This window comes from Canis lupus, chromosome 9 (genome assembly GCF_011100685.1).
Source record: "Canis lupus familiaris isolate Mischka breed German Shepherd chromosome 9, alternate assembly UU_Cfam_GSD_1.0, whole genome shotgun sequence".
NCBI lineage: Eukaryota > Metazoa > Chordata > Mammalia > Carnivora > Canidae > Canis > Canis lupus.
The window spans coordinates 1,833,920-1,860,624 of NC_049230.1; the positions used below are offsets into that span (position 1 = coordinate 1,833,920).

At 64.7% G+C, this 26,705-nt stretch overlaps 3 protein-coding genes across 5 annotated transcripts in view; 1 reads left to right on the top strand and 2 right to left on the bottom strand.

Moving 5' to 3' along the window:
- Positions 1 to 3,697: 3,697 nt before the first annotated feature.
- On the bottom strand, positions 3,698 to 9,593 carry CHMP6 (charged multivesicular body protein 6). The gene is made up of 8 exons (XM_038546352.1): positions 9,485 to 9,593; positions 7,247 to 7,356; positions 7,023 to 7,110; positions 6,860 to 6,946; positions 6,024 to 6,089; positions 5,700 to 5,780; positions 5,286 to 5,340; positions 3,698 to 4,715 (listed from the first exon to the last, which is right to left on the bottom strand). The coding sequence occupies exons 1-8, from the start codon at positions 9,545 to 9,547 to the stop codon at positions 4,660 to 4,662; spliced, it is 606 nt and encodes a 201-aa protein (XP_038402280.1). The 5' UTR covers positions 9,548 to 9,593; the 3' UTR covers positions 3,698 to 4,659.
- Positions 9,594 to 17,136: 7,543 nt separating this feature from the next.
- LOC119873390 (translation initiation factor IF-2-like) lies at positions 17,137 to 18,386 on the top strand. Its single transcript, XM_038549481.1, has 3 exons — positions 17,137 to 17,609; positions 17,715 to 17,998; positions 18,291 to 18,386. The coding sequence occupies exons 1-3, from the start codon at positions 17,360 to 17,362 to the stop codon at positions 18,384 to 18,386; spliced, it is 630 nt and encodes a 209-aa protein (XP_038405409.1). The 5' UTR covers positions 17,137 to 17,359.
- Positions 18,127 to 26,705, bottom strand: part of RPTOR (regulatory associated protein of MTOR complex 1) — a 333,192-nt gene continuing 324,613 nt past the window's right edge. For all 3 annotated transcript variants that reach the window (XM_038546355.1, XM_038546354.1, XM_038546353.1), the window contains 6 exons: positions 24,403 to 24,509; positions 22,943 to 23,070; positions 21,714 to 21,800; positions 20,751 to 20,867; positions 20,310 to 20,439; positions 18,127 to 19,687 (listed from right to left, as the gene is read on the bottom strand). In XM_038546355.1, the coding sequence (XP_038402283.1) occupies positions 19,619 to 19,687; positions 20,310 to 20,439; positions 20,751 to 20,867; positions 21,714 to 21,800; positions 22,943 to 23,070; positions 24,403 to 24,509 (638 nt within the window). In that variant the 3' untranslated portion in view covers positions 18,127 to 19,618. The remainder of the gene's footprint in view (positions 19,688 to 20,309; positions 20,440 to 20,750; positions 20,868 to 21,713; positions 21,801 to 22,942; positions 23,071 to 24,402; positions 24,510 to 26,705) is intronic.

Below are 26,705 nucleotides of genomic sequence, written 5' to 3' on the forward strand. Positions count from 1 at the left end.
GTGTATTTGGACTGTTTATATTTATGTAGTTATTCAGAATTGAATGTAGGGACGCCCGGGTGGCTCAGCGGTTGAGCATCTGCCTGCAGCCCAGGGCATGATCCCCGGCATCCCGGGATCGAGTCCCGCGTCGGGCTCCCTGCATGGAGCCTGCTTCTCCCTCTGCCTGTGTCTCTCGTGAATAAATAAATAACATCTTTAAAAGAGAATTGAGGGGGATCCCTGGGTGGTTCAGCGGTTTAGCACCTGTCTTTGGCCCAGGGCGTGATCCTGGGGCCCCAGGATCGGGTCCCACGTTGGGCTCCCGGCATGGAGCCTGTCTCTCCCTCTGCCTGTGTCTTTGCCTCTCTCTCTTTCTCTATGTCTATCATAAATAAATAAAATATTAAAAAAATAAAAGAGAATTGAATGTAGATCTACCACTTGTTCTGTTTGTCCACCTGTGTTCCCCTTTCCTGCCTTCTTTTGGATTCTTTGAAAATCTTAGTATTCCACTTGACCATCGGACTTTTTGCTGCATCTCTGTATTTTTTTTTTTTTTTTTTAGTGGTCACACTAGGGATTTCAACATACATGCTATCCTTTCACGGCTGACTGGGAGCTAACCGTAGAGGCCTTACCTCTGCCATGCCAGTTGTGCGTTCACAAGTCGTGTGTTATAATTTTTGCTTTTGACAGCACGTGTTTTTTAAAAACTTAAAAGGGAAAACAATCTTTTCTATGTACTCAGATATTGCCCATTTCTCTTCGTCCTCCATTCCCGAAGACACACATCTCCGTGTGGCATCATTTCCTGGCGGCCTGACAAGTGTCATTATATCTCCTTAGAGCAGCTCTGCACAACCAACTCTTACTTTCCCTTCTCCTGAGAGTGTCTTCGTTTTTCCTTCCTCCCCAAGGCATGTTTTCATAACTCACTGAACCTTGGGCTGACTGTTGTCCTCCAGCACTTTCAAGATCCTGTTTCTGCGTCTTCTAGCGTCTGCGGGTTCTGATTCACAAGCGCGTGTTTGGACTGTTGTTCCTCTGGGCAGGTTTCGTATCTACCTAGTGCCGTCCAGATTTTTATCTTTGCTTTGTTTTTAGCAGTTTATGATGTGTCTAGGCACGGCTTTCTTTGGATTTACCATTTGGAGGTCACTGCAATTCTTAAATCTATAAATTGAGGTCTTCAAATGTGAGAAATTTTTGGCCAGTTTTTCTCCAAAAATTGTTTCCCCCCTGCTCTATTTCTCTTCTCGGGATTCTAGTAACATGACGTTGGACCTTCTCATCCGGGCTCATAGGCCCCCGAGGCGTGGGCTTGCCCCCAGACTCCCATCTCTTATCCAGGCTGGATTTCCTTTGGTCGATCGTCCAGCTCAGAGTCTTTCCTTGGATACCTCCTTTTTGCTATTGAGCTTGTTAGTTTTTTTTTTTTTTTTTGGTTTGTTTTTCAGTTCTGAAATTTGCATTGTTCTTTTGTATACTATCTCCCCGTCAGTTGAGATCTTTCCGTCTGTTTCCAGTGTGTTTGACTCTACCTTCTGTGACATGGTCTTGATAATTGTGTTCACGTGTCTCATTCCACCACCTGGATCTCAGGGTTGGCATCTGTTGATTGTCATTTCCCTTGGAAACCGGTCACGTTTTCCTAATTCTCTGTAGGTGAGTAACTTGGGATTGTAAATCCGGCATGGTGGCTGCCGTGTTGCGTAGGCTCTGGGTCTGTCATAATCCTCCGGAGAACACTGGTTTTCGTCTCAGCAGCCTGTCACCCTGGCTAGTTTACGCCGCAGGTTCTGCTGCCTCCAGCGGCCAGTGTGGCGGGGCCTCCCCGTGCGTCTGTAGCCAGGGAGTGACCACGCAGAAAGCCAGCACCACCTGAGGCCCCTGTGTCATCAGGACAGTGCCCCACGCTCTGCCGTGTTCCCGATCCCCTCTGGGTAGGACAGGGTGTCAGGGAGACCCTCTGGGGTGGCCGTAGACGGGGAGAGGGCCAGTGCCTCCCCAGGGCAGGGCACACGGGTGATCCAGGGTGCCCCCAGCTCATCCTGGGCACCCCTTCCTCCCAGCTCCCCATCCCCTGCTTTTATACTTTCCATGATGCCTGTACTGGGGACAAATGTGTGCCCCACCAAAATGGTCCCAATGCCTCGTCCTCCCCCCTGCCCTTTCCTGTCCCAGCTCCCCAGGTAGTCCTCTCTAGTCTGATGGCCCCTGGTCCCCTTGTTAGCCCCTCCCACCGGTTTCCCTGGCCCCCAGTGATCTTGAGCAGGATACCAGCTCTGCCGCTGCTACAGACAACTGTAGTGCTCCTGAGCCCTATGCCCCATACGTTAGAATCAAGTGGGGTCAGGGTCAAGTCGCTGGGGTTTAGGGCCAGGGCTCAGTGCTGGGCAGGGTCAATGCGAGGCTTGTGCTCGCAGGAGAGGTCACCCCAGCTCCTTACGCGCGCGCGTGCGCGCGCGCACACACACACACACATACACTGACAGGCGCTGGCAGGCCAGGCAACTTAGGGCCAGGGCTGAGGAGTCAGCTCAAGGTCAAGCTGGGTTTCAGGGCCACACCTTCCTAGGTAAACAGAATAAATGTGTAAAAAGAAAAAAGATGATTAATGGGTACATACGACCTAACTTCTTGGACTTTTGAGAGGATAAGCTTCCCTCTCCAACTTCTGGGCTATTTCAGAGGAGATGAGGGTGCCCCTTGCGCGGGGCAGGAGGAAGCCAATGATGCTGCAGGGTGCACGTCGGGGAGCGGGTGGTTCCCTGGGAGCAGGCTGGGCGGACCCGGGCAGGTTCCCTAGGTGCGCACCAAGAGGGCATCAGAGCCCTGACGCCCCACCGTGCAGCCCCACCATGAGCTGTGAGGGGGCCCAGTCAGTGCGCGGCAAAGGGCAGGCTTTGCAGACAACCCTGCCCCCTGGGTCCTGGTGGGAAGAGGGAAAAGAGGGGAGGCACCTCCCCTAGCCAGGCTGCCCAGGCCCTCCATACCCTGGGACCGGCAGCTGCCGTGGGATGGGGTCACCGGATGGAAGGTCTCCTCCTAGCCTATCAGAGCTGCCCCCAGGGGCACTGTGCATCTTGGGGACAGGTGGCTGGGTTACCAAAAACAAATAGGGGGGCCCAGCCACCAGACTGGCACTGCAGTTTCCTGCAAAATCCCCCAAATTAGCTGGCAGACAGCCCCCTCCTGGCTAAGGCATGCATTACACCCCAAATCCAGGTTGAATTTTCAGCTCATCGCCCTTCTGGCTGCATCCCATCATGCCCTCAGAGTGAAGGGCACGGAAGCCCCCTCTTAAGTGGGACCCCCCCATCCCTCTCCTTGTTGTTGTCTGCTCACTCCCCGGGGCACTGGGACTCCAAGCCGGCTGCCCTCCTGGAAGTACGCCACTCCCTCACCCCAAGGGGTCTGAGGCCGCCTCAGTGAGTGAGCCCACGAGGGTCTGTCCCACCGGAAGGGGACAGGACACTGCCCCCCTGCACCCTGCTACAGGCAGCTGCCCAGAGGTGATGGCGGAGCCCCGCCGGGCGCACCGAGAACCTTTGCCTGTCCCCGCGTCCCCAGCCCCATGGGGTGTTGCCCCAGCAGGCGCCCTTGAGTGAATGCCCTGGTAGGGGCAAGGGCCTTGTTTCAGGGATGCTAGAGTACAGGAGCCACACTTTAACGCACCCAGGTGTTCCCATGGACCCCACGCCACACGGCAGCAGACCATGCAGGCATCGACTTTAATAGGGGGCTGACCTGTTTGGGGGGCTGGGAGGGTCCCCTTTCTGTTCTTGTTGGGAGGGACGTGTCACTGGGATTGTCTGAAACCAAGATGAACCGTCAACTAGGGAGCCGCGACCACCCTCTACAGCCTCTGCCCCACAGCTGATGACTCAGAGACGGCGGGTCAGAGAGCCCGGGGTGCTCGGCAGGGTCCCAGGCAGCGGGGCCGCGGCCACTAGAGCAGTCCCCGTCAGCACCTCCGGGGACTCCAGTGAGACCGCTGGCTCCCCGGGACGTCCCTCTGTGGTGTGGCCGCCTCTGCATGCACAGCCGCACGTGATGGGGACTGGTCGGGGCTCCTGCAGCCACCAACCCAGCAGGGGTACGTCCTCCCCGACCGGCCCGATGCCCCAGAACGCCGACACAGAAGAGGAGAGGTTTCCAGCCCTGAACCAACGTGGAAACTGGGCAGGTCAGGAAGCCAGGCCAAGGCAGGGACTCTTCCACTGTGCTGCCGGGCTGCCGTCGGGAGCAGCAGGGAGAAGCGAGGGAAGAAAGGGCAAGGAAGCTAGGCTCCACGCGCCCTCCAAACGAGAGAGCGGGCTGCAGAGAAGGCAGCCCGTGGAGCCTCGCGGGGCCAGAGACAGAAGTGTGCTGGCACCAGGAGCGTTGGGCCTGCCTGTGGCTGCGTGGGAACCACAGCATCAGAGCTGTGTTGGCCGGAGGGTCCAAATGTTGCCATTTAATCCAGAAATGAGAGCAAGACAGCAGCGCCAGGGCAACGCTCCGTAGAGTCATCCTGGTATCAAGCCCGGTGTGCGCCACGTTGCGCCGTCAGCACCTGACCGGCCTGGCCTGGCGCCGGTGTCCTGGGAGCCGGGTCAGGGCTGGCCACGCACCCAAACTCTGTGGGCCCCAGTCTCTGGGGAGTCCCTGCCAGTCCCACGCAAAGAGGCCAAGTTAGGAGGCTGCCACCAGGTCCACCTGCTTGGGCCTGGCCTTGATGGGGACTTTTTCTGTGGAGGAAAGAAAGAGGTTAAAAAAAAAAGAAAGAAAAGAAAGAGGTATTTGTCAAGTATACAAGACCCCACCAGCAGAACTTCCAGAGAAGGAGGGGAGGTGGCAAGGAGCCAGGTGCCAGGGCGGTGGGCTCTGGGCAGAGCCTGTGGGGCTGACAGGCAGTGCCAGCGAACAGAGCGGTCCAAGGCACTCAGGGGCCTGGCGTGAAGGAGGAACGCAGAGGGGCAGAGAGAAACGTGGAGAGGCCAGCAGCTACGCAGGGCCCCTGTGGAGAGCAGCACCACAGGGCCGCTCGGCCCAGGGCCCTGCTATTTAGAGGACAGCTCGTCCTGGGCTGGACACGGCCTTTTCCCAGCTCTGCCTGTGGGATACGCCTGTCTGAACGGGGTTAGGCTCTTAGAAGTGCCCCCCCACCCCAGAATCCAGGCCCAACCCTCCCGAGTTGGCCTCGGCAAGCTCACCTGCCCAGATCTCCCACCAAGCAGGAAGGGAAGGACCTTGCAGCTGGGGGATTTTGCTTTGTTCTAGAACTCACTGTTTTCCAAAGCACAGAACAAGCAGCGTACCTGGTTCCTTTGTGGGAAGGGGCTCCGAAGGAACCTCTGGGAGCTTTATCTGCTCCTGCAAGAAACAGAGGGTGGAGGCTGTAGACACAGCCTGAACAAGACCTCCCGTGCCACAGCTCCAGAGCGCCTCTGAGACTGGAATGACCCCAGGGGGCTTCCTTGGAGATCCCTCGTCAGACCCTGGACAGGCAGGAGCACAGGCTTTGAAACAGACCTCAGTCTAGCACAAACTCTAGTTATTTTAGGAACACCAGCTGCAAAGCCAGAGTGGTGTACTCACATGAAGCCCGATGCAGGTGCTCACCTAAGGCCAACGACCACAATGGGCAGAGGCCTCCTGGGGGTCCGATCCCCTGAGCGACCGTGCCCCGTCCTGGGGGTCCGATCCCCTGAGCGACCGTGCCCCGTCCTTACCTGAGTAATTGCATTCAGCTCCTCCAGGATGGCATCTTCATCCTCCTGAGTGAAGCTTCCTGCCAATAGTTCGTCTATTTGCTGCAAAAGGAGGAGCAGAGATGAGGACAGTGGCCAGGCTGGGGCAGGGGGTACAGTGGCCCCTTGTGGAGGAAGGAGACAGCCCGTGGCTCAAGGCCCTCCTCACTTGAGAGAAGGTGACCACCAGAGGCCTGGGGGGCACGGCCCTCGAGGGTGGTCGCTGGGCATGCCCAGGCGGCAGGTGCGCTCGCCAGCTGGTGGAAGGTGGGGCCCCGTGACCCAGCAACACCAAGCGACACCTACCCGCTGGTACTCCACGGCTTCCTGGGTCTCCTCCAGTATCCGCTCCACTTCTTCTATGGACATCACCTAATCAGTGCAGAGCGTGGGGGTCCCGTCAGTGAGGCACATAACCAACCCCCGAGGTAAGACCACCTGGACTGCAGGGCACAAGCCAGGCCACGTGGACACACAGCTCTGGTCCTTTCTGCCGTGGGCTGGGCCTGCGCACAGAGGCTCCAGGGCTGTCAAGACCCGTCTCTTCAGAAGCCTTGAGTGCACTGCTCAGACTCCTGCTGGCCTCTGCCGCAGGCCTTCGGGTACCCCAACCAACCCCAGCAGGTCCAGGTAGAAATAAGTAAAACGGCGTCAAAAACTTTCTCTGGGCAGCTGACTTGACTTCCTTTGGGTTCACAGTAGCTCCTTCGCTTGAGTGGCAGGCACAGCACCACAGGGACGGTCAGAAAACCTGGGAGGCCGTAGCGCCCCATGTAGCCCCTGCTGTCCACTCATCAGGAGATGGCCTCCCTGGGCCTCACCCTCCTTTTGCCACCCACCCCTATGCTGCTTCCTGGGACGAGGCTCTGGTCACCTCCTCCAGGAAGCCCTCCCAATGAGTTCATTACCCCGTTGGTGCACCCTCACCAGGCTTTTCTTCCAGTCCCTCGAGCATCTGCAGACCCAATTCATCGTCTCTGCCCATCACCCCATCCTCAGGCCAATACCCGAGTCTGTCTGCTCCCAACACCATCACCCTCTCCCACATTCCCGCCAGGCATGGACAGCTCCCGGCCGAGGTGTGAGCGCAGGAGCAAGCCCCGCCCCCCCTTTCTCTCTGCCCCCACCCTGCGAGGACCTACCTGGTGCATCTTCTTCAGGCACTCGTTTCCAATCTGCAGCCCTTCCACCACCTTCATTTCAATCTGGGTGAACTCAATGCTCTGGACCTGGGGAGACCGCAGCAGACCCGGCCGTCAGGGGTCCGCCTTCCCCACCCGCTCCCCACCGCTCCCGCTCGCCTACCATCGTTTCCAGGCTGCTGATCTGGTTCTCTGTCTTGTCCAGAAGCTGCTCCCGATACCGCTTCTTCTTAAGCAGCAGCTTGGCGCGGCTGCAGAGGGAACCCGAGCAGTGAGCCGGCAGCCGTAGCCGTTGGCCGGCCTTGCCCGGCGCTGACCAGCCTCCTGGGCCAGCCCACCCCCGGTGTGGAGCCTGTCCACGCGCAGCCTGCCCTGGGCCCCACTCACTCCTTCTTCCCGTCCCGCAGGAGCTGCCTCGCGATCTCCCGCTCCCTCTCCAGCTGCTGAGTGATCCTCTTCTGGTACTGCTTCAGCTTATCCCGCTGCTGCTTTAGTTGCTGCGAGAAAGCAGGCCGAGGTCAACAGCACGGCCGCCCCGCACCGGGCCCCGCGGACCACCCGGCACCCGGCCCGGCCAGCCTGGAGGTGCTCGGACTGCCGCCCCTGGCAGCACACCCACTGAACAGTTCTCCAAGGGGGCCGTGGGCACATGGCGCAGTATCTGGGCACGTCCGCGGCTGTCACGAGCCGGGTGCTGCTGGCCCCGTGGGTGGAGGCTGGGGATGCTGCTCAACGCCCTGCGATGCCCGGGATGGCCTCGACGCAGAGTGAGCCGGCCCCACCGTGCACGGTGCCGAGGTAGGGACCAATCTGCAGCCCTTCGCAGGGGGCTGATGCTCACAAGCGCATCTCTGCACGGCACTGCCATATCTGCTCTGGGGGCAGGCCAGGGTGCTGCCGGTGCCTCGAAGGTTCAGAGACAACATGGAAGGGCACCAGAAGGCACCATGCCCCCGGCCCCAGCGAGGGTTTGGGGCCTTCCGTCCCGGCTTCATTTGGGTAAACTGTTTGCGTGATCTCACCAAGCCCCTGGGACCCCCAGGTACTGTCCCAGAAAGGATGCATGGTCATTTACACATGCCAGTCAATGCTACCCTATTTTAGGCCATTCACGTCTCTTCCAAATTTCATTTTTGATGATGCTACGGTGAGCACCTGCAGCCACAGGGCATTTCTCATACATAGCATTATATCTTTAGGATCAATTGCTCTGAATTAATGAAATTAACTAAGTCGTGAGCTAGGTACATCCTTAAGACTCCGTATGGCTAGACACCACCCAGCAGTGTAGACGTGTCTGCAGGAGCCTGTTTGAGGGTCCCTCTACAGCACGTTCTCCCGAGGGCCTGGCCCTACTGCACCACGGGGCCTGTGGGTCAGGCTCTGTGATGGTGCCGCTTTCCTTGCTGCAGTGCAGGGTGCCCAGTCTCCTGGCCCCACGGCCCAGGGACAGCGTGGCCAGCCTGCCGCCCAGTCTTCTCAGCTCTGGCTGCCCTTCCTCCCCAGGACCTGGGCACCCACCCCCACCCCTCGGGCCACTGTCCCAGCTGGGTGCGCACAAAGTATCGAAGATGAGCCAAAGAAGCAGGTGTGGCCAGGCTGCCCCCCCACTGTAAAACAAGGAGTGTCGGCAGAGGGTCACAGGACGGACGTACACTGGGCTCGGAGCGTCTTAGGAAACCATCAGGCGGTAATTTGTTTTAATGTGTGCAAGCCTCGTTCCCCAAACTGAATCCCCAGCAAGTGGCAAGGCCTCCTCCAAGAGGAACCCAGAGGTGAGTCCTTAGGGGGAGACGACGCCCGCCTTGGGGGCTGCCCGGTGCCAGAGCAGCGACCAGCAGGGCCCGCTGCCCCCGATGCCCCCCTGCTGCCCCCGCCCGACTTCCCATCCGGCTCCCGCTCAGCACCCAACGCTGTTCAGATCTTTAGGGACAATTGTGCCTGATTCTCCTTCCTCTGGGGAACTTCAGCTAAGAACCCGTTATGACATAGGGCTTCTGAAGCCAAGGTGGGAAAAAAAATCGTCTGTCGCTTGAATTCGTTTCTCTCTTGGTGCAAAAATAACGGGTTTTCGTTGCAGGCAGCTTAGAAAAGACGACATGCGAAAAAGTCAACTCCGCTCGCACTTAGGACCCCTCCCCACCCCCCCGACTCTCCACCTGCCGCGTCACTTCACCCGACACCGGGTCTGTCCGCAGCAGCGAAGTTTTCTACCCGGGGCTCCGCGGACTCCGCGGGCGGGAGCAGCAGTGGGCGCGGGGCTCCGGGGGCGGGGCACGGGGGCGGGGCCTCCGCCAGGGGCGGGGCTCGGCGGGGCGGGGCCTCCACCGGGGCTCCCTCGGGCCGCGGCCCCCGCCCCCGCCCCCACCCCCAGCCCGGAGCGGAGCGGGACCCGGCGGGGCGCCCCCACCCCCACCCGGGACGCGGCCGGGACCTGCCCCCTGGAGCGCGCGCCCGCCTGCAGAGCAGGTGCGACCACGACGGCGCGGCCCCGGCCCCGGCCCCGGCCCCGGCCCCGGCCCGTCCAGCGCCCCCCCGGGCGCCTGCAGCGCGGGGCTCGAGCTCGGAGGCCGCCGCCCGGCCGCAGGAGCCCGCCCAGCCGCCGCGCCGCGGGCCCGCTCTCACCAGCACGGCCTTGTCCTGCTCGGTGACCCGGCTCTGCTTCTTGCGGCCGAACAGGTTGCCCATGGCGCCCCGGCCCGCGCCCCGCCCCCGCCGCCCTTCCGGCCTCCGTACTCGGGCCCCGCCCCCTACGGCGGCCGCGCGGGACCAGGCGCCGCGGAGGGCGACGCGCGCGGGCGATGACGTCCCCGGGTTCGAATCCGCCCCTGCGGCCTCGGCCACCGAGACACGAGGGCGCCGCCGAGGGATGCGCGCCGCGCGACCTCCAGGAGGCTCTGCAGGGCTCTCGGGCACGAAGGGGTCCCTGACGCCGCGGTCGGTGATGCTCTGTTCGGCCCGCGGCCTCCCCGCCGCCCCCGGGGCCGCACCTGACGGCTCCCTGTGCCCGGGCAGCCCCCGGCCCGGGCGCGGGGGGAGGGGCTCCGCGGGGCCTCGGGGCGCGGAGCATCACAGCCCCTGGCTCCCGGGACGCGCTGCGCTGCGACCCGCTCGGCCGCCCCCGGGGACCCCGTAAACCCCAGCCCCGGGCAGCCCCGCGGCCCCGGCACAGCAGCCCCTGCCTCGCCCCTGGGCCAGGTGCCCCCCGCGGCCCGGCCAGCCTCGGCGCCCACGGCCCGCTGGGGAAGCCCGGCCGGAGGGAGGCCGCACCCAGAGCCGGCGTCCTTCAGTGGGGACAAGTCACCGCGTCCCGGCGGAGCGGGTCCCGATGAGCCGACCGCCGCGGGTGCTGGCTGGGCCCCCAGGCTGCTCTGGGCTGTTCTGGGCTGTCCCGGGGTCCGTCGGCCGGTGGGCACTGAGCAGCCGTGGGCAGCGGCCCCGGTTAGGGGGCTCCGAGTTGCTGAGCCCGCGGCCTCATCCCGGCTGCCGAGGCCACTTGGCACCGGGCCACCAGCCGGGAGGCAGGAGAAAGTGCTCATGGGGGCGACCCAAGTCCGCTCTGGGCCACGAGGCCTGGAGTTCTGTCCGTGGTGCCGGCACCGCTCTAGGGCTGCCCCATACTTCATCCTGGACCCCGTGACTGGCCGGGGGTCCCCTAGGGGGCCGCAGCCGCCTGCCGGGGCAGGTCCAGCCTTGCTAGGACAGCGGGGGCCTGCCTGCGGCGACGCGCGGGTCCTGAGGCGAGAGCCAGAGCTGGTCAGTAGGAGAGGCCGCCCCTGAGCCGCGAGAGGCACCGGGCCGCGGAATCCACCGCCCGCCCCGTAGGCCTTTATGTCCAGCAGTAGCGATGCCCCGCGACCTCCAAGGCCAGGTCACGAGGCGACACAGCCCCATCTCTCCGGTTGCGCACTCTGGAACCCAGGTCCGAGGAGCCAGCCCTGCGAGCGCCGCCTGGAGACTGGGGTTTCTGCCGGGGGGCACAGGAGCTGGGACAGCTTTCCCCGCGGGCCCGGCCTCACAGTCGGAGCCACCAGCGCAGGGGTGAAGTGACACGATGGGGCGGCGGGCGATCTGAGGGCCCATCCTGCCCTCACTTCCAGCCACCCTGGACCCGACTCGGCCGGAGGAGACGTAGGACTCTGTTGGGGACATCGCGCCAAGCTGGATGATTCTGTCCACGGCCGGGGCCAGCATTCCCACACTGTGCACCTTGCTCGGGTCTAGGGGCCCGACCAGCTGTCACGTCCTCCACGGATGCTGGAGGTCCCAGCACGGTCCCTCGTGACTGCTGCTCCCACGAGCCCCTCCCTCATCTCTGGGCCCGGCCCCTCCGGGTCCCCAGGGGAAATCAGGGGACCCAGTTGTGATGGCAGCACCTCTACCGTCATCCCTGGCCCACAGACAGCTTCTCAAGCTTGTCTCGCCAAGGGCTGTCTCAGGGCCTCTGCAGGCTGGCGTGCTTCGGGGACACAGTGAGGGCCCCAGGGAGGGGGCCGCACCTGACAAGCTCGCACCGCGTCCTTATCTCCCTAAACCCCTGCCCTGCCCACCCGGGCGCCCCCCGTGGCTGCGGGTTTGAGCCAGCAAAGTCTCGGTATTCTCGGGGTGGGGTCCCGAGGACCACCAGTGTCCCGGTAGTGACTGCCCACGTGAGGGGCTGTCCCCGACAGGCAGGAGGGCCCCCGGGCTGGCAGCTGGCTTCGGGGCTTAGCTCGGGGACCCGGACGGGGACTGGGGGGGGCGGGGACAGGGATGGGGGTGGGGGGCACGGTCCATCCTCTCCATCTCCATCCTCAGCCGTCTCCAGGCTCCGAGCTGGCCGGGCGGGCGGACACCCGCCGCGGGCCGTAGTCCTTGCAGCGCGGGGCGAGGCTGGGGGAGCGCTTCCCGGACACCGCGTCCCGCCCAAGCACTAAGGTCTCCGGGAGGCCGCCAGCTTTTCTGATCTGGATCCGCCCTGGCCCTGAGAATGTAAAGATGTGATCTTGCCCCTGGGCGGTCAGAGGTCGCCAGTGGGCGCCGGCCCCCACGCTGTGTGCAGCTGCCGCTCGGGCTCCCAGAACCCGGCCTCGGGAGCACCTCGGCTGGCGGTCACAGACGCGCTTGGCCACGTTGGCGAGCACAAGTCGGCTGCCCAGCCCCTCGCAGGCTGCATGGTCTCTGGGGCCGCCGTGACAAATTGCCACAGACCGGGGGGCGGGAACCACAGAAACGCGTGGTCTCTAGGCCTGAAGGCGGGAAGGCAAGGTGTGGGCAGGGGCCCGAGGGGGTCGCCCTGGTCCGCTGGCGCCGTGGCTGGTCCTTGGCCTGTCCCTTGGCCTGTCCCTGCAGCCACCTGCCTCCGGCCGCCCTGTCTGCGCGGCTGTGTCCAGATTTTCCCACAAGGTCCCTGTCATACTGGATCAGGGCCCACCCAGGGGCCTCTTCTTATCTTGATTACCTCTGCAAGGGACCCTACTTCCAAGTTAGATGACGTCCAGAGGAACGGGGGTTAGGACTTCAATAGCTGCATTTCCAGGGGACGCAGTTCAACCCTCAACACAGCGATAAGGTCACCACTTCTTATAACCTATTCTGGGTTTCAGCCTTCGAGGCTCTCTCCTGGGGTTAGAGGCTATGGGAACCCCCGCATCAGCCTGCTTCACTCGGGGCACCTCTCGGCATTTCAAGCCCAAGGTGTGTAATGCAGGGTCAGTGCCTCTAAACCAGCGATGGGGTGGCAGGAATGAAGGCGGGGGGCCCATCACTGGATCTTGGGGACACCGAAACTCCGCAGCCCTAGGGAACGCGAGGTGTCGGAGAGGGCGGCCTCCGTCCCCGGCGTCCTGTCCCCTCTCACCTGCCGCGAGCCCCCCCCCCCGCCCCCGGGTGGCCTGCTGCCCCCAGCGGGCTTCGCTTCGTTTCAGGGGAAGCATGGAAAGTAGCCTGGAATCCCGATGTGGTGGCCCCCCGGGGGGCGCTGGTAGGAAAACACGGTCCTCGTGGGGGGCACCGGCAACAGGGCCGCTGGCGGCTCCCCCGAGTGACCCCAGGCCTTCTGGAGCAGGCGACAGAAGCTGCACCTGAGACGCGGGGAGCCGGCTGTGGGGACCACCTGGGACTCGGGGCCCCCGCGGTGCACCTGCTGCGCATCCTCCGGCCGCGCTCGGATTGGCCGCCCTCCGCGGGCCAATCGGCTGTGGCCGTGGGAGGGGCTGGAGACTGATTGGCTGAGCCTGGCTGCGGTGCGCGCAGCGGGCCAATCCGCGGCGGGAGGGCGGGGCCGCGGGGCGGGCGCTCCACGCACGTGCTCACCACCGTCCTGCCCGAGGCCCGTGGTCGTCGCACCTGCATGTGGGTCGTGGGTCCTGCGGGCGCCGAGCCGGGGTGGCGGGAGCGGTACAGGCGCAGCGCCGACGGGGCCCTAGGGCGTGTGAGGCGTTGCCAGGGGTCCTGGGCGTAGGGTGCAGGAGGCACAGCAGGAAACGGCGGGAAATGCGGGATGAGCCAAGGAATCTTCTGGAAGAAGTCAGAAGAATCTGGGCAAATTCCCAGGGACTGGGTGTGAGCCCAGGAGATGCTGGGGACCCAGGTCAGGGTGTTGGCCCGTGGACGCTGGAGCGGCCCTGGGGGTGGGCCTGTGGGGGCCCCGGGGCAGGCATCGTTGGGGGGACTGGGGAAGGGAAGCGGCTCTGAGAGGTCTGGACTGCAGGGGGGAGGCTGTGGCGGGAGGCCTGAGGGGCTGCAGGGGGTTGGCCCGAGAGGGGCTGCAGGGGGAGGCCGGGGAGGGGCTGCAGCGGGAGGGCCCAGGAGGGGCTGCAGGGGGGAGGCCCTGGGGAGGCCCGGCAGAGGCTTGGTTTGCAGGCCCCGCGGCAGCGGAGCCCCGGGACCGCAGCAGGGCAGGGGCCGAGACACGTCATTTGGGGCCTTGAGGGAGGAACGGACGCGGGCCGTGCGGGGCGGCGGGGCACCCACGTCCTTGCTGGAAGGTGGGCGGCGCTGCGCGCGGGCAGCGGCGAGCCCCGGGCGGCCACGCGGTGGCGCTGCAGGACAGCCTGGCGTCGGGGCGCTGCCTCCCCGCAGGGACCGCCGCCAGCCCCCGCGCCCCCCGCGCCCCCGCCCCTTCGCAGGCCAGCACCTGCCACCCAGGGGGCCGCGGGTCCAGGGGTCCTCGCAGGACGGCGGGGCCGCGTGGAGGGCTCCCTGGCCGGGTCCCTGCCCGGGGTGGGCAGCTGGGCGATGCCCTCGGCGTCCTGTCCGCGCCCGATCCCGCGCCGCGGCCGCCCGCCTGTCCACCCGCACTGGGTGCCTGCCACGTGCAGGCCCTGCTCTGGGTGCTGCCCGGGTCTGCGCCTGGGGGGGGGGGTGCTGAAGACCGGGTCAGGGTGCCCTGGTGGGGGCCGGGCACCGTGGGGCGGCGGGAGCTCTGGCCCCGGGGCAGGGCCGCGCTCACCTGGATTCGCTCAGGTGGCTCAGAGGCTCCCCGGGGGCAGGGCTGGGGCCGGGAACCCCCCGGGCGTCCTGGCGAGCGAGGCGCAGGGTGCAGGTGGCCTGGTGTCCCCGCGGCCTCATGCCCCCCCCCCACTGGCACAGACTTAGGAGAGCCCCCTCTCCGCCTGCGGGGCCAGATCCAGACCCAGACCCAGACCCAGACCCGCCGAAGCCATGCCCCAGCGTGAGCTCGCGCCTCTGTCTTGGGGTTTTGTGTTTCTTTAGGTGGAATCCACGTCACATAAATTCACCATTTTATTTTATTTTATTTATTTATTTATTTATTTATTTATTTAAATTTTTATTTATTTATGATAGTCACAGAGAGAGAGAGAGAGAGAGAGAGAGAGAGAGAAGCAGGCTCCATGCACCGGGAGCCCGACGTGGGATTCGATCCCGGGTCTCCAGGATCGCGCCCTGGGCCAAAGGCAGGCGCCAAACCGCTGCGCCACCCAGGGATCCCTAAATTCACCATTTTAAAGTGGACGATTCAGGGCATGTGGTGCCTTTGCGATGTTGCGCCACCGCGACGTCCCGCAGCTCCAGAACATTCTCGTCACCCCTGCCTGGCCCCGGGAACCACTGGTCTTGACACGGGTTCTGCGGGGCCGGGAGCCCGGATATTTCTCTTTTTTTAAGATTGTATTTATTTATTTTTTAAATTTTTATTTATTTGTGATAGTCACAGAGAGAGAGAGGCAGAGACACAGGCAGAGGGAGAAGCAGGCTCCATGCACCGGGAGCCCGACGTGGGACTCGATCCCGGGTCTCCAGGATCGCGCCCTGGGCCAAAGGCAGGCGCCAAACCGCTGTGCCACCCAGGGATCCCCAGCCCGGATATTTCGTAAAAGGACAGCACGTGGCCGCGCGCCTGTCCCCTCCCCCGGCCAGCCCAGCCCGTGGCAGGTTTGCCACTGGCTTCGTGCGGTCAGACCTCGGCCTGTGTACCGGGTGCCTGGGGACTGCGTCCCGGCTGTGGCGAGGAGCGCTGCTGAGAACGGTGGAGCCTGGGCCCCGCGGGGCATCTGTCCCCCTCTGGGCCCGGGGCTCCCACGTCCTGTGCTCCCCGAGGTTTCGAGCCGAGCGCGCTGCTCTGCTCCCTGCGGTCCTGCCGCCCTGGCGGTGGCCTGTGTGGGTTCCGGGCCCCAGCGGGCGTGGGGTGGCACCTGTTTGCGCTTTCCTAGACACTAATGACGCCGAGCCTCTCGCTAATGTCCGCTGAGCCGTGAGAGGGCTGTGTTCTCGGCAGTCAAGCCTTCCCGGCGCACGGTTTGCACACTTTCTGCAGAACCGTCGTCCGTAGCTTGTCTTCCCTGCATCTTGGAAAATGTATTTGATGCACAAACCGTGTCACTCAGTCAAGTCTGACCGCCTCCTCTTCCGCTGCAGGTGTCTCCGGTGCCCCTGCAAACCCCCGGGCCTGACGACTCCCCGTGTGTCTTCCCCACGAGCCTGGCGGGTTCAGTTCTTGTGTTTGTGCCCCGACCCCAAAGTTGGTTCTCGCGGGCGGTGGGAGCTGAGAGGGCCCCTGCACTCGGCTTCTGGGGCTTGCACGCCCAGCTGTCCCCCGCCTTTAGCCCGATGGGGGGGGGGGCGTCTGCCTCGGTGCAAGGCGAGTGCTGGAGGCCTTGGCGCTCAGCTCGGGGTGGGGGGCGCTCTGGGCCCCCCTCCCCTGCCAGGCAGCCCAGCCTCGCGCCAGCAGCACCATTTGGATCATCGTAGCTTCGTAGGAAGTTGTGAAACAGGGAGATTCGAGCCCCCCAAGGTCTGCCTTCTCATTATGCCTGGCGACCTCGCGGCCCCTCGCACGTCGTCCCCGTGCGTCGGAGGGGCGGTCCCCCCAGTTCTGCGGGAAGGCGCCCGGGGGTTTGACCGGAGGGTCCCGGGTGCGCAGGGCGCCGTGGGGAGGCTGCCGCGGGCGGCGGGGGGCTCGGGACGGCTGCACCCCAGGATGCGCTGGGTGGGCGGGGGGCGCGGGGGCTGCCCTTGGCCCATGTCGCCGCGCCGCACCCAGTGGAGCCAAAGGGCCTTTCCTCGTCCTGCTGCTGACAAGCGGGGATGCTGCTGCCCCACGGCCCACAACCCGTCAGCCAAGGAGCTGACCGCTCGGCGGCTTAGAGCCTGTCCGTGGCCGGGCCACCCGGAGGGGTCCCCCCCAGGAGGAGGAGCGGGTGGCCCAGGTCCTAGCAAAGCCCTGAGGTCAAGCCCCTGGTGGAAACCTTGACAAGGACGAGGCCATGGGGGCTGAGCGCTGACCCCTGCTCTCTGGGCACCGTGGGTGGCCGGGCTGCCCCCGGGCTGGTCTCGGATGAATCCCCAGGGCCCTCTCCCCACTCTCCGTGCAGGGCCCGACACTGGCATCACCGGGCGCGCCTGTGTGCCCGCGGGGACAGGTGGCGGCGGCCTGGGCACCCGGCGGGGGCCTCTGCACCTGGGTGTGCTGACGGGCGCAGTCAGCACCCGGTGAGGACAGCCCAGGGGACGCTCCTCGGAGGCCCCCAGCAGGATGGGGCCTCCCCAGGGGGCCCCGCAGGACGACCCCACCTGACGCCCACCCGGAGGCCGCAGCCCTCCCTGCCCTGCCGCCGGACTGGGGCTGGGGGCGAGTCGACTGCAGGGCCCCTGGCGCCCCCGGTGGCCACCTCTGCCTGTGGGAGCGTGTCCGTGAGCACCGGCTTTGCATGCAAGTCTTGGAGCCGGAAAATATTACTTTTCGTCTGTTGGTAGGAAGATACTTTCTGTGGGGAAGCACGGGCGCGGGGGGGGGGGGGGGGGGGGGGGGGCTGGGTGTCCTTCCTGCACAACACGGACGTCACCGCGGGGAGCCGGAGCTGCAGTGCTCAGGCCCCGGGTTTCCATGGCGACGCCCCCCAGCACAGCAGGTGCAGCCTCTGCCCCTCCCGACCCCTTCTCCCCACCGTGGCAGCATAGACGCTTTCCTTCCCATTCCCGCCGCCGCCCCCTCCTCTGGCCAGAGGGGCCCCTGCCTTGTAGACAGAGGGAGCAGTGGGCGGATTAAAGCCCCTAAGGATGTCCGAGTCCTGCTCCAGCCGTGCCTCCAGGGCACTGGGCTTCGGGGTGTTGGAGACTGTCCCCCCGCCCCCACACCCCTGGGCCTTCACAGTGGAAGAGGAGGCGGAGGGTCAGCGTCAGAGCCACGGGGACACGGGACACGGGCCCGGAGCCTGGACGCCGGCAGCTCCTGGAAGCTGGGAAAGGGGGAAATGGAGTGTCCCCTGGGATCCTGCTGCAGCGGCCTTGCCTGGCGTCTCCAGACCGGGTACGGTTTGGGGGTCCCGCTGCACGGGGGTGTCATCGATCTGGGGACCCATGGTGCTGCTCCCGTGACCTGGCCCCTTTCTTACCTGCCTGCCTCTTGCTGCAGCCCACCTGCCGGCTGCCCTGGGGACCCTGTCCCGAGCCTCCTTCCAGAACAAGGACGCACACGATCCCCCCAGAACCCCTCACCCCGGGAGCCAACCAGCGCTTCCTCCGGGAAGCCCGCGCGGCAGGGATGGGGACCTTGCGTCCTGGGACTCAGGTGGCCCCTGGTCTGTGCTGGCCGCGGGGCGACACGAGGGCGCTGGAGCCTCCCCGCACTGCACCCCTGTGCCCCTGCGCCCGCCCCCGGACCTGGGGTGCGCCCCGCCCTGCTGGAGTGGAGGTCAAGCAGGCCTCGGGCGACCGGGGCACACCCAGGTCTCCCCCACCCCCGCGGCGCCAGCCCTCCATGCCCCTCCCACAGAAGGCCCCGCCCCCGCCCCCGCCCCCGGGCCGAGCCACCAGGCCGCAGCCGGTCACCTCTGCACTTGTTTATTGTCATGAACAGTTGCCGATCGCTCGCGCTTTCACTCCGCAATTCTCATTTGGTAAAATAAATAGAGATAAACGAACCTTCAGGGCGTGCTCTGTGGAGCCCCGGTTAACTCCATGATTGGATTTTCGCGTGGGCCCCGGTTAGACCGGCCCGCGCCCCGCCCGCCCCGGGCCCGCTGCAGGGGGTCGTCCCGGGCAGGGGCCCTCCTTCCGGCGAGGCCGCTGGCGGCGGGGTGGTTAAGCCAGCTCACTCTTCCACGGTAACCGTGATTCCCAAGGAAAATGGAAAAATGCTTTTCAGAATCTCATCATTGGGGTTTTGTTTTACAAGCGCTGTCATCGGTCAGCACACCGCGGCTGTCCTTCGTGGGGAAACGGTCCCCATGGCCCTGAGGTCTGCACGGGCTGTGAGGACACGCGCACACCCATGTGTGCAGACGTGCAGACGCCCGGGCACACCCTGAAGCGACCACCACGAGACTTCTGCGTTACTCATTGCAAGATACACACTTCTGCTGCACCAGCGAGTGGCGGCAAACACGGGCCACTGTTTACCACAGACGCCCCTGGGTCCCCAGCCGCCCCCTGCTGGGGGGCATCACGTGTGTGATGCACGTGCCGGCAGGGAGGCCACGGGGCCACACGTGGACACGCATGTGCGGGCTCGGGTGTGGAGACCGTGGGCCCTGCGCACACGTGTACACCCGTGTGGGAGGCCACAGGCCCAGGTGGCTGTCACTGCACCTGCCCAGGGGCAGCACTAGAGACAAACAGGCCCCGTGGCCCAGTGGTGGCCGGATCACCAAGGACCTGCCTCACCTGTCCAAAGCCACAGGCCCCTCCTGCTAGCGGGTCTGTGGTGAGAGGGGCCCGTGCCAGGGGGTGGGCTGCGTGGCGGAGGAGCGGTGCCCAGCCTCACACCGTCTGGCCGTGAAGGCCCCCAGTGGGCGAGGACTGGGGGTTGGCGGGAGGCTCGGGCTCTCTCCTTCCACATGTACGGCTCTCTTGAATATGCCCCCTCCCAGCCTGCTTGGAAATGCCCCCCCGGAGCGTGTGGCTTGCAGCCAGGGGGATGCCCGGCCCAGAGACCCGCGATGAGCCCCAGAGCTCCCCCATCCGCCGGGGTGGCTGAGCCCCGGGGAGCCGGCTTCCGTCTCGGAGCTTTCCTGGAGTCAATGCTGGGTCCTCGCAAAACAGAACCAGTGCGTTTCCCCCTTTAAAAATCTCAGAAGCAAAACAGGACGGGAAGGGTGCTGGGATGTCTGCGACGGTCCTTGGGCTGTCACACAGCAGGACTCCACCAGAGGCCCCTTCCCTGGGCTCCTGGGCATGACAGTGACCACAGACGGACGGACAGACAGACAGCGAGGGGCCTCCGGGAGCCCCTGGCAGCAGGTCAGGACCAGTGTTCAGGGTGGTGCGGTGGATCCAGTATGTACACGGAGGCCTGGTGGGGGGGTGGGGGGGCGCCTGCTATCTGGCACGCTTCTCCACGGAGTACACGGAGATGTAGTAGTCGTTGCTGCCCACGGCCAGGTGAGGCTGCGAGGAGAGCAGGGCAGGTGAGCGGGCAGGCGGGCGGGCGGGAGGGCGCGGTGCAGCTTCCTCATCCCCACCCCGCTGCGGCTCTCGGCAGAGGCCCCACAGCCTGCCACAGGGATGCGGGGCCCTCACGGCTCCCTGTGGGGATGGTTCTGCGAACCCAGCGCCGTGCGTCCAGGCTGAGAGCCCCACACTGCCTGGGGGCCTCTGGCGGAGCCCACAGACTCGTGGAGCGGCCGTAAGGGATGAGCACAGATCTGGGCTGCTCCTCCCCGGGGCCCACGGGCTGGGTGAGGATGCCCAGCACCCTCCTCACTGCGAGGCTTCTGCAGGGGCGGCATCAGTGCAGGCCCAAAGGTGACGAAGAGTGGGCTGCCTCATGTCTGTGCAGCCCACGACGCCCTGCCTGATGCAGGAATGTGGTGCTGCTTTTAGAGGCAGTTTGGGGGCCGTGACCCCTGGAGACCCTATGCCCTGACAAGATCCTGTTTCTCAACCTTCTTGGACATGGGACAAGGTGGTGTGGGGCGGGCCCGGCTGCAGTCCCACCTGCCCGCATGCCCCCTCTGTCCCCTGTCCCCCCGCCCCGAGTGCCCCGAGCCCCGGGTGTGGGAACACAGACCCAGTGCGGGTGGAAGGCCAGGCAGCTGATGGCCCCGACGCGCTGGCCCATGAACCCGTCGTAGTACTTGATGTGGTTGATGAGCTCCCCGTTCCCGCTGTAGATGGCCGTGAACTGATTCATGGAGCCGCTGCGCACAAGGAGGTCCGGGGTTAGCCTCCCGCCGGGGCGGAAGCAGGGCAGGGCAGAGAAGCTGGGCGGTGGCCCCTCCCCCCACACGGCACCGTCCCAGACACCGGGCTGCCCTGGCCGCCCATCACCCAGGCACGAGGGTCCCCACAATAATGTGGCTCCAAAGAGCACTGCTTCCCAGGCATGGGGGACGGCGCCGGCTGTTTACATGGAGGCCCGAGGCTGACTGTGGTGCTCTGGCTGACTGTGGTGCTCTGAGAGGGTCGGGCCAGGAGAGGCCTCTCATTTTCCCTCAGGGTTGGTACCTACCAGGCGATCAGGTTTGCCTGGGGGTGGATGTCGAGGGCCGTGAGCCCCTTCACGATCTGAAGGACGTTCACAGACTCTGGCATCCGAGGGTCGAAGAAACGCACGTCCCCGTTGACACTGCCGGGAAAGGGTCACCGTCGGGGCCCGTGTGCACACGCACTGCTCAAGGCCAAGGCCGGCTGGCCCCTGAGGCCGAGCATGAGCCCGCCCCACCGGCCCCGAGCCCCAGACTCCCCACCAGAGCCCGACCAGGCCCTGCGGCCCAGGCGCGGAGCAGCGTAAGCAAAGACACGGGGGGTGTGTGTGTGTGTGTGTGTGTGTGTGTGAGTTATGGGTTTCATTTCCAGTCCCGGAGATTAGATTTCGTGCAGCCAGGGATGCAGTTAAGGGATGGGAGGGGGGGCAGGGAGGCGGGGAGGCCGCGGGGCGGCACGTGGCCCCTGGAGCCCCTCCTTCCCGCCCTCGGGCTCCGGCGGGTGTCGTGCCGAGAGCTATGTTCTGCTTTAATACTCCGAACAAGGCCGAGAGCACCTCTTGGAGCAATGGTGGCTCTGTGACAGTAAATCACATTTTGCTGTCCCTTTAACGGGCAAATAAATATTCGCTGCTCTCAGCACGGGATTTACCGGGCAGCAGAAATGAATTTACGGGCAGACGGCTACTCCACGCAGAGATCCCGCAGCAAAGGGCCGGAAGAGGCCCACCGGCTCCCGGGCACACCCCGCCAGCCCCCACGGAGCAAGCCTCCCGTCGCCAGCGGGCACGGCTCTGCAGCTGGAGGCCCAGTGTGTCCCTGCCCTCCCACCGGCCCTGAGCTTTCCGGCCGGTCCCAGAGCGGAGGTTGATTACTGCCCGGAAATGCCACCCTTTCCCAGCTGTTTAAATACCAGGGACATATTTTAAATGGAGGAGAAAATACTGTTTTTACAGCAAAACGTCTCATAAATATTTCGTGCTCGTTACCTCACGCTCATGATGTGGCCCTCGGGGTGCTTCTGGAGGTAGGCCTTCACCACCCAGGCCGTGTGCTCCCGGTACGTCATGACGCGGCTGGAGGGGAGGAGGCAGGGTCAAAGCCTGGGGGGCTGCCCAGGGGAGGGGAAGGGGAGGCGGGGGGGGGGGGGGGGGGGGGGGGGGGGCCAGGCTTGCCGAGGGTGTGACTTCTCTTGAGCCAGGGAAACCCGCTGTTCCTTTACAGGGGTCAGGGTCTCCTGCGCCCACCATTCACGTGATGCCCGGACGCCAGCAGGCCCCTGGGAGCACAGCGCTGCTGCCCTAGAGCCCCCCGCCCTCCAACAGCGAGCCCCAGGTCACAGCTGGGGTGCACAGGTGCCCAGCGTCACTGCCCTCAGCATCAGGAGGAGGCGTGGGCTCTGGGGGTCCCCAGCTGCACCCTCGGAGCCACTCCATCATCCTTGGCTCTTTTCGGGTCAATTTGTGACTTTACTGCCTGCTCGGGGTAGCTTTTTAAACTGACAGTCTGATGGAGATAAAACTCATGTACCATAAATCCACACTTTAAAAGCGCAGGGGCAGTGGGTTTCCGTGTGCTCGCGGCCGCGGGGGGTATTTCCAGCAGCCCGGAGAGAAGCCCCACTCCCCCGCGGGGACCCTTCTAGGGAGAACCTGCAGGGTGCGTGCGGGCCCACCCGGCACCGCTCCAGCCTCGGGGCTGCACCTGCAGACCAGCCCTGACCTGGCCGGCTTGTCCCGGCACCAGGGCCTCTGCAGCCAACAGCCTGCCCCGTGGCTCATCCCACGCAGCTGCCCACTTGCCACCCTGCACCCCGAAGGCCAGGCTGGATGTTCTGGGATGGAGTAGGTGTTAATGAGCACCTCAGGTGCCCCTGGAGGCCGTGCAGTGGGGCTCGGGCTCGGGACCACCATGGGGACCTCAGCTCCTCACTGCCCACAGGGGACAGCACTGGCCCCCAGTGCCGGGAACCGCCCTGACCGTGCGCAGGGCTCCGCGCTGCATGATGCCCACACAGGTGCTCCCTGACACCATCTCCTTGGCTGTCCACTGAGCTCAGGGAGGGTCCCCAGCCCTGCTGGCCCCGCTCCGTGCGTCGTGGGAATGTGGCCTCAGTGGGGGGTGCCCAGTGGGCTCTGGGAGGCTCACTCTGTCTGGGCCCGGGAACCTGGCAGGAACATGACCACCTGGTTGGTGCTGGTGCTCGGGGGAGGGTTACCATTCACTGAGCGCCATCCTTCGGTCGTAGACACGGATGGAGCCATCGCCGAGGCCGGCCACGATGAGGGAGCGGTGGGAGTCACAGGACAGGCTGGTCACGCAGCTGTCGGCGCCTGTGGGGATGTCCTGGGGCACAGGGACGGCAGTGAGGCCCACCCACGGCGGCCGGGCGTGCCACCACCCCTGACATGGGGCCCTGCCTTCTCTACTGGGGAAGCCATTGAAGGCACAGGGAGCCTGTGAGCCGGTCCCCAGTCCCCAGGGCCACAGCCAGCACACAACTCTGGAAACTGGCTTTGGTGCCAACTACTTTCCAATGTCTCTCTTCCCTAAAAGGGAAGACGCAGCACAACTTGGTGGGGAGGGATCCTCCTAGTTAGTTCAGGAAAGGGGCCAGGGAGTTCGCCTCTCCTCCGGGCAGGTGTAAAGACCAAGGAGGGCAGGGGTGATGAATGCTTGGGAGGAAAGAGCAGGGGACAAAAGGGGCCACAGGAGGGCAAGTGCCTTCCCATTGTCAGGGCTTCTGCTGCTGTCGGGCCCACGGGGAAGGGATCCCACGTGCATGGATCCAATCTGCTTAAAAGGCACCAGGATGAGGGGCCGCAGCCACACCCCTGGGATACCCGGCCTGTGGCCTGCTCAGGGGACCTGCAGGCGGGAGGGGTGGGACCCAGGCAGCTGAGCTGGAGACACGTCCCAAGTCCCAAGAACGGGCTGTGAGCACCGGCGAGTCCCTGCTGCACGGGAGGGCTGCAGGGGCCCCGGGAAGGGCACCGTGGCATTGAGGCCCTGAGCGCAGGGCAGACGGAGGTCACCTCCACCTGGGCGGCCACCCTGGCAGTGGAACCCGTGGAGCGGTGGCGGTGGCTTGGAAGAGCGTGCCCTGGCCTCACAGCGGCTCCGTCCCCAGCCCTTCCAGATGGACCCGGAGCCCTCTCTCCTCCTCTGGGCGCCGGTGTCACTGAGGGCTTGGCGGGAGGCTCAGGGCCGGTGGGAGGCCAGGAGGACGGAGCTCCCAGGCCTCACGCCATAGCCAGCACCGCCTCCCAGAGCCTCGGTGGTCCCCAGCTGTCTGCGCCCTACTCCCTACGGCCCCTCCCAGGTTGTCTCAGTCAAGACCAGTCCCATCCTCGCTCTGTTGATTAAAATTGGAAGTAAAAGACTCTTTACGAAGCAAGCATGCAGGGAAATAATTCACCATTCCAATTTAAAATGTTTTCACCCTGCGGCTTTCTGATATTCCCTCATTTGCACAGATAAAATAATATTGGGAAATAATGAGGATTAGCAGAGGCTTAATCATGCGGCGACGGAGGGTCAGGGTGTCACGAGGAGGGCGGATCAGGAGCTAATTAGCTTCCGACGGGGTGGAGGCCTCTCCCTCCCCGACTCCTGCTTCTCTGGGAGGACGGCCTGTGGGGGGAGCGGAGCTGGGGGCCGGGCGGGGGCTGGGCTTACCTGCACCTTCATCTCACGGTCCGTGTCCCAGATCCGGACGATCCGCACGTCCCCCGAGCTCATGAGGAGGCCGGTCTCCTGCTCCCAGTCCACCACCATCCCAGCTCCTGGGGGGACACAGACCGCCCCGGTGTCACGGCAGGAGCCTGGCCCAGCCCCTCTGCACCACGGAGCGCCACAACACCCACGCCCGTGGCTGCGTCCCCAACCCCACAGGAAGTCCAGGGCACGGATCTGGGCCGGGGCAGCAATCTGGGGTCCATGCAGATCCCTGGGCTGCCCGGGCACCTGTCGGCAGGACAGCGCGGTCCTAGGACCCCTTGTTCAAAACGCCCGTCTTCCAGAATGCTGGGCACAGCGGGCAGCCCCGCCACCTCAGGGTGGCCGTGGAGATGCTTCTCTTGGCCATGTCGGGGCTCAGGGATGTGGCTTCTTGGGGCTCTGCGGGGGCCGGGCAGACGACGCCGGGCGAGAGGCCCACGCTGGGGCCGCATGGGAAAGCGGGGGCTGCGGCGCTCCCAGACGTGGCATTACAAGCTCACGAGAGGGACTCTACTTAAAACAAGGGTCTGTCTTGAATACCCGGGGGGATCCCGTACCCCCCACCCAGCTCTGACGGTGGCTGGCGTTTCCCCCTTTTTGCTCTCTTGAAAAGTAAGATTTTAGACGAGTGAAAGTCTCACTTGCCGACTCCGATCCTGGCTGAGCCGTCCCCGGGCCGAGGGCACCCTCCTTAGCCGGCCGCGGGCCCCCCAGGCGCACCCGTCTCCACAGGAGGGTGGCCTCGCCAACACCACCAACTCCAAATGGGGTATACTTCCCGGGAACCTGCATTCCCCTTACAGGCAGCAGGTAGGGGTCTGGTTACCCCCCGGACCGTTTATTTAGCTCTTCCCCGATTCTGCAAACCGTGGCTGCAGCGGCAACTGGAAGGAGGCACCGGGGGCGCGGGTCCCCCTGGGCGCAGCCGCGTCAGGACGGCACAGGGGCTCCCGGACCCCGCGCTGGCTGGCGTCTGTGTCACTCTCCCGGCCAGACGTGCGCCCGGAGCTGCGTGGGGACAGCATCTCTCCCCGTTCTGTCACTTACGTGCTAACCTCGCACGTGTTCCTTGGGTGACACGCAAGGCCTCCTGGCTGCTGCTCTGCGCCGCACCCCCTGCGCCCCCCACGGCCTCGGGCACCCGGCTCTCCAGGGCATCAGCCTGGACCCTGGAACTCCTCCTCCCCCTCCCTCCAGGTCCCAATCTCCCTTCGGAGCCCCAGCCTCTCTGCCGGGTCCCCCGCAAGCAGGGTGGGAGCCGGGCCCAGACCTTGGACCCACGGGCAGCTCAGCTCGGCGGCGAAGTCTTCCGAGTGTCACTGCGAAAGGACCTGTGGGGAGACTGAACTAGTGGGCACGGGGTTTCCTTCTGGCGTTGAGAATGTTCTGGAACTAGATGAGGGGGTGCACATTACAACTGCACAAAATGCCACTGAACACTTCGGAACGGTTAATTTTATGTTATATCAGTTTTACCTCAAAGATAATCTCAAAAAAAAGAAAAGACGAGCAAGAGGCCTCCATCCGGCTGGGGTGTTTGTTCTTCTTGAGCAAAGGTCACGTGTCCAGGTGCAGAGGCAGGGTCCCCGGGGCAGTCCCTCTGGCCAATCTGTGCCAGGACGATACCCCAGGCCTGGGGGACGTGCTGAGGCTCCAGGCACAGCTAGCAGCGGGGGGCGGCGGGCGAGGCGGGGGTGTTTACCATGTGGGGGCGACCCTGTAGGAAGCTCCCTGGCCTGGGGAGGGGGCAGGATACTGAGGGCGCCCGTCCCGAGGGGGAGGGAGACTGCAGCCCCGCTGCTTCAAACCCCATTTTTACTGGATTTGATATATTTGGTACCATTGAGGATGGAGAGCGTGACTTCCGACCCCGGCCCCTTGGCCACTGTCAGTCATGGGCCCTTCTGGAGTCAAACCCCAAATGCATCCCTCAGAACGGGCTGCGACCCTGGGCCAGCACCCGTGGGGTCACCCAGGTGGCCTGTCCCAGCCAGTGTCCCAGGAACCAGTCCCTCCACCTGTGAGCCTTCTGCCCCTCACGTCGCGGGGACTGGACGGCCTCATACAGCGAAGCCAGTGCACATGACGAAGGATGGATGGCCGTGCGTCGTGGGGCAGCGCACAACCCCGTACAGTGGGGGGTGGACCTTCTATGATGGGGAACAGACACGGCTCCTGAGGACGCTTTTTCGAGGCCCCTGAGACCCAGGTGTGACCTGAGAATGACGAAGCTGGACAGCCATGAGTTGGTCCCACGGTGG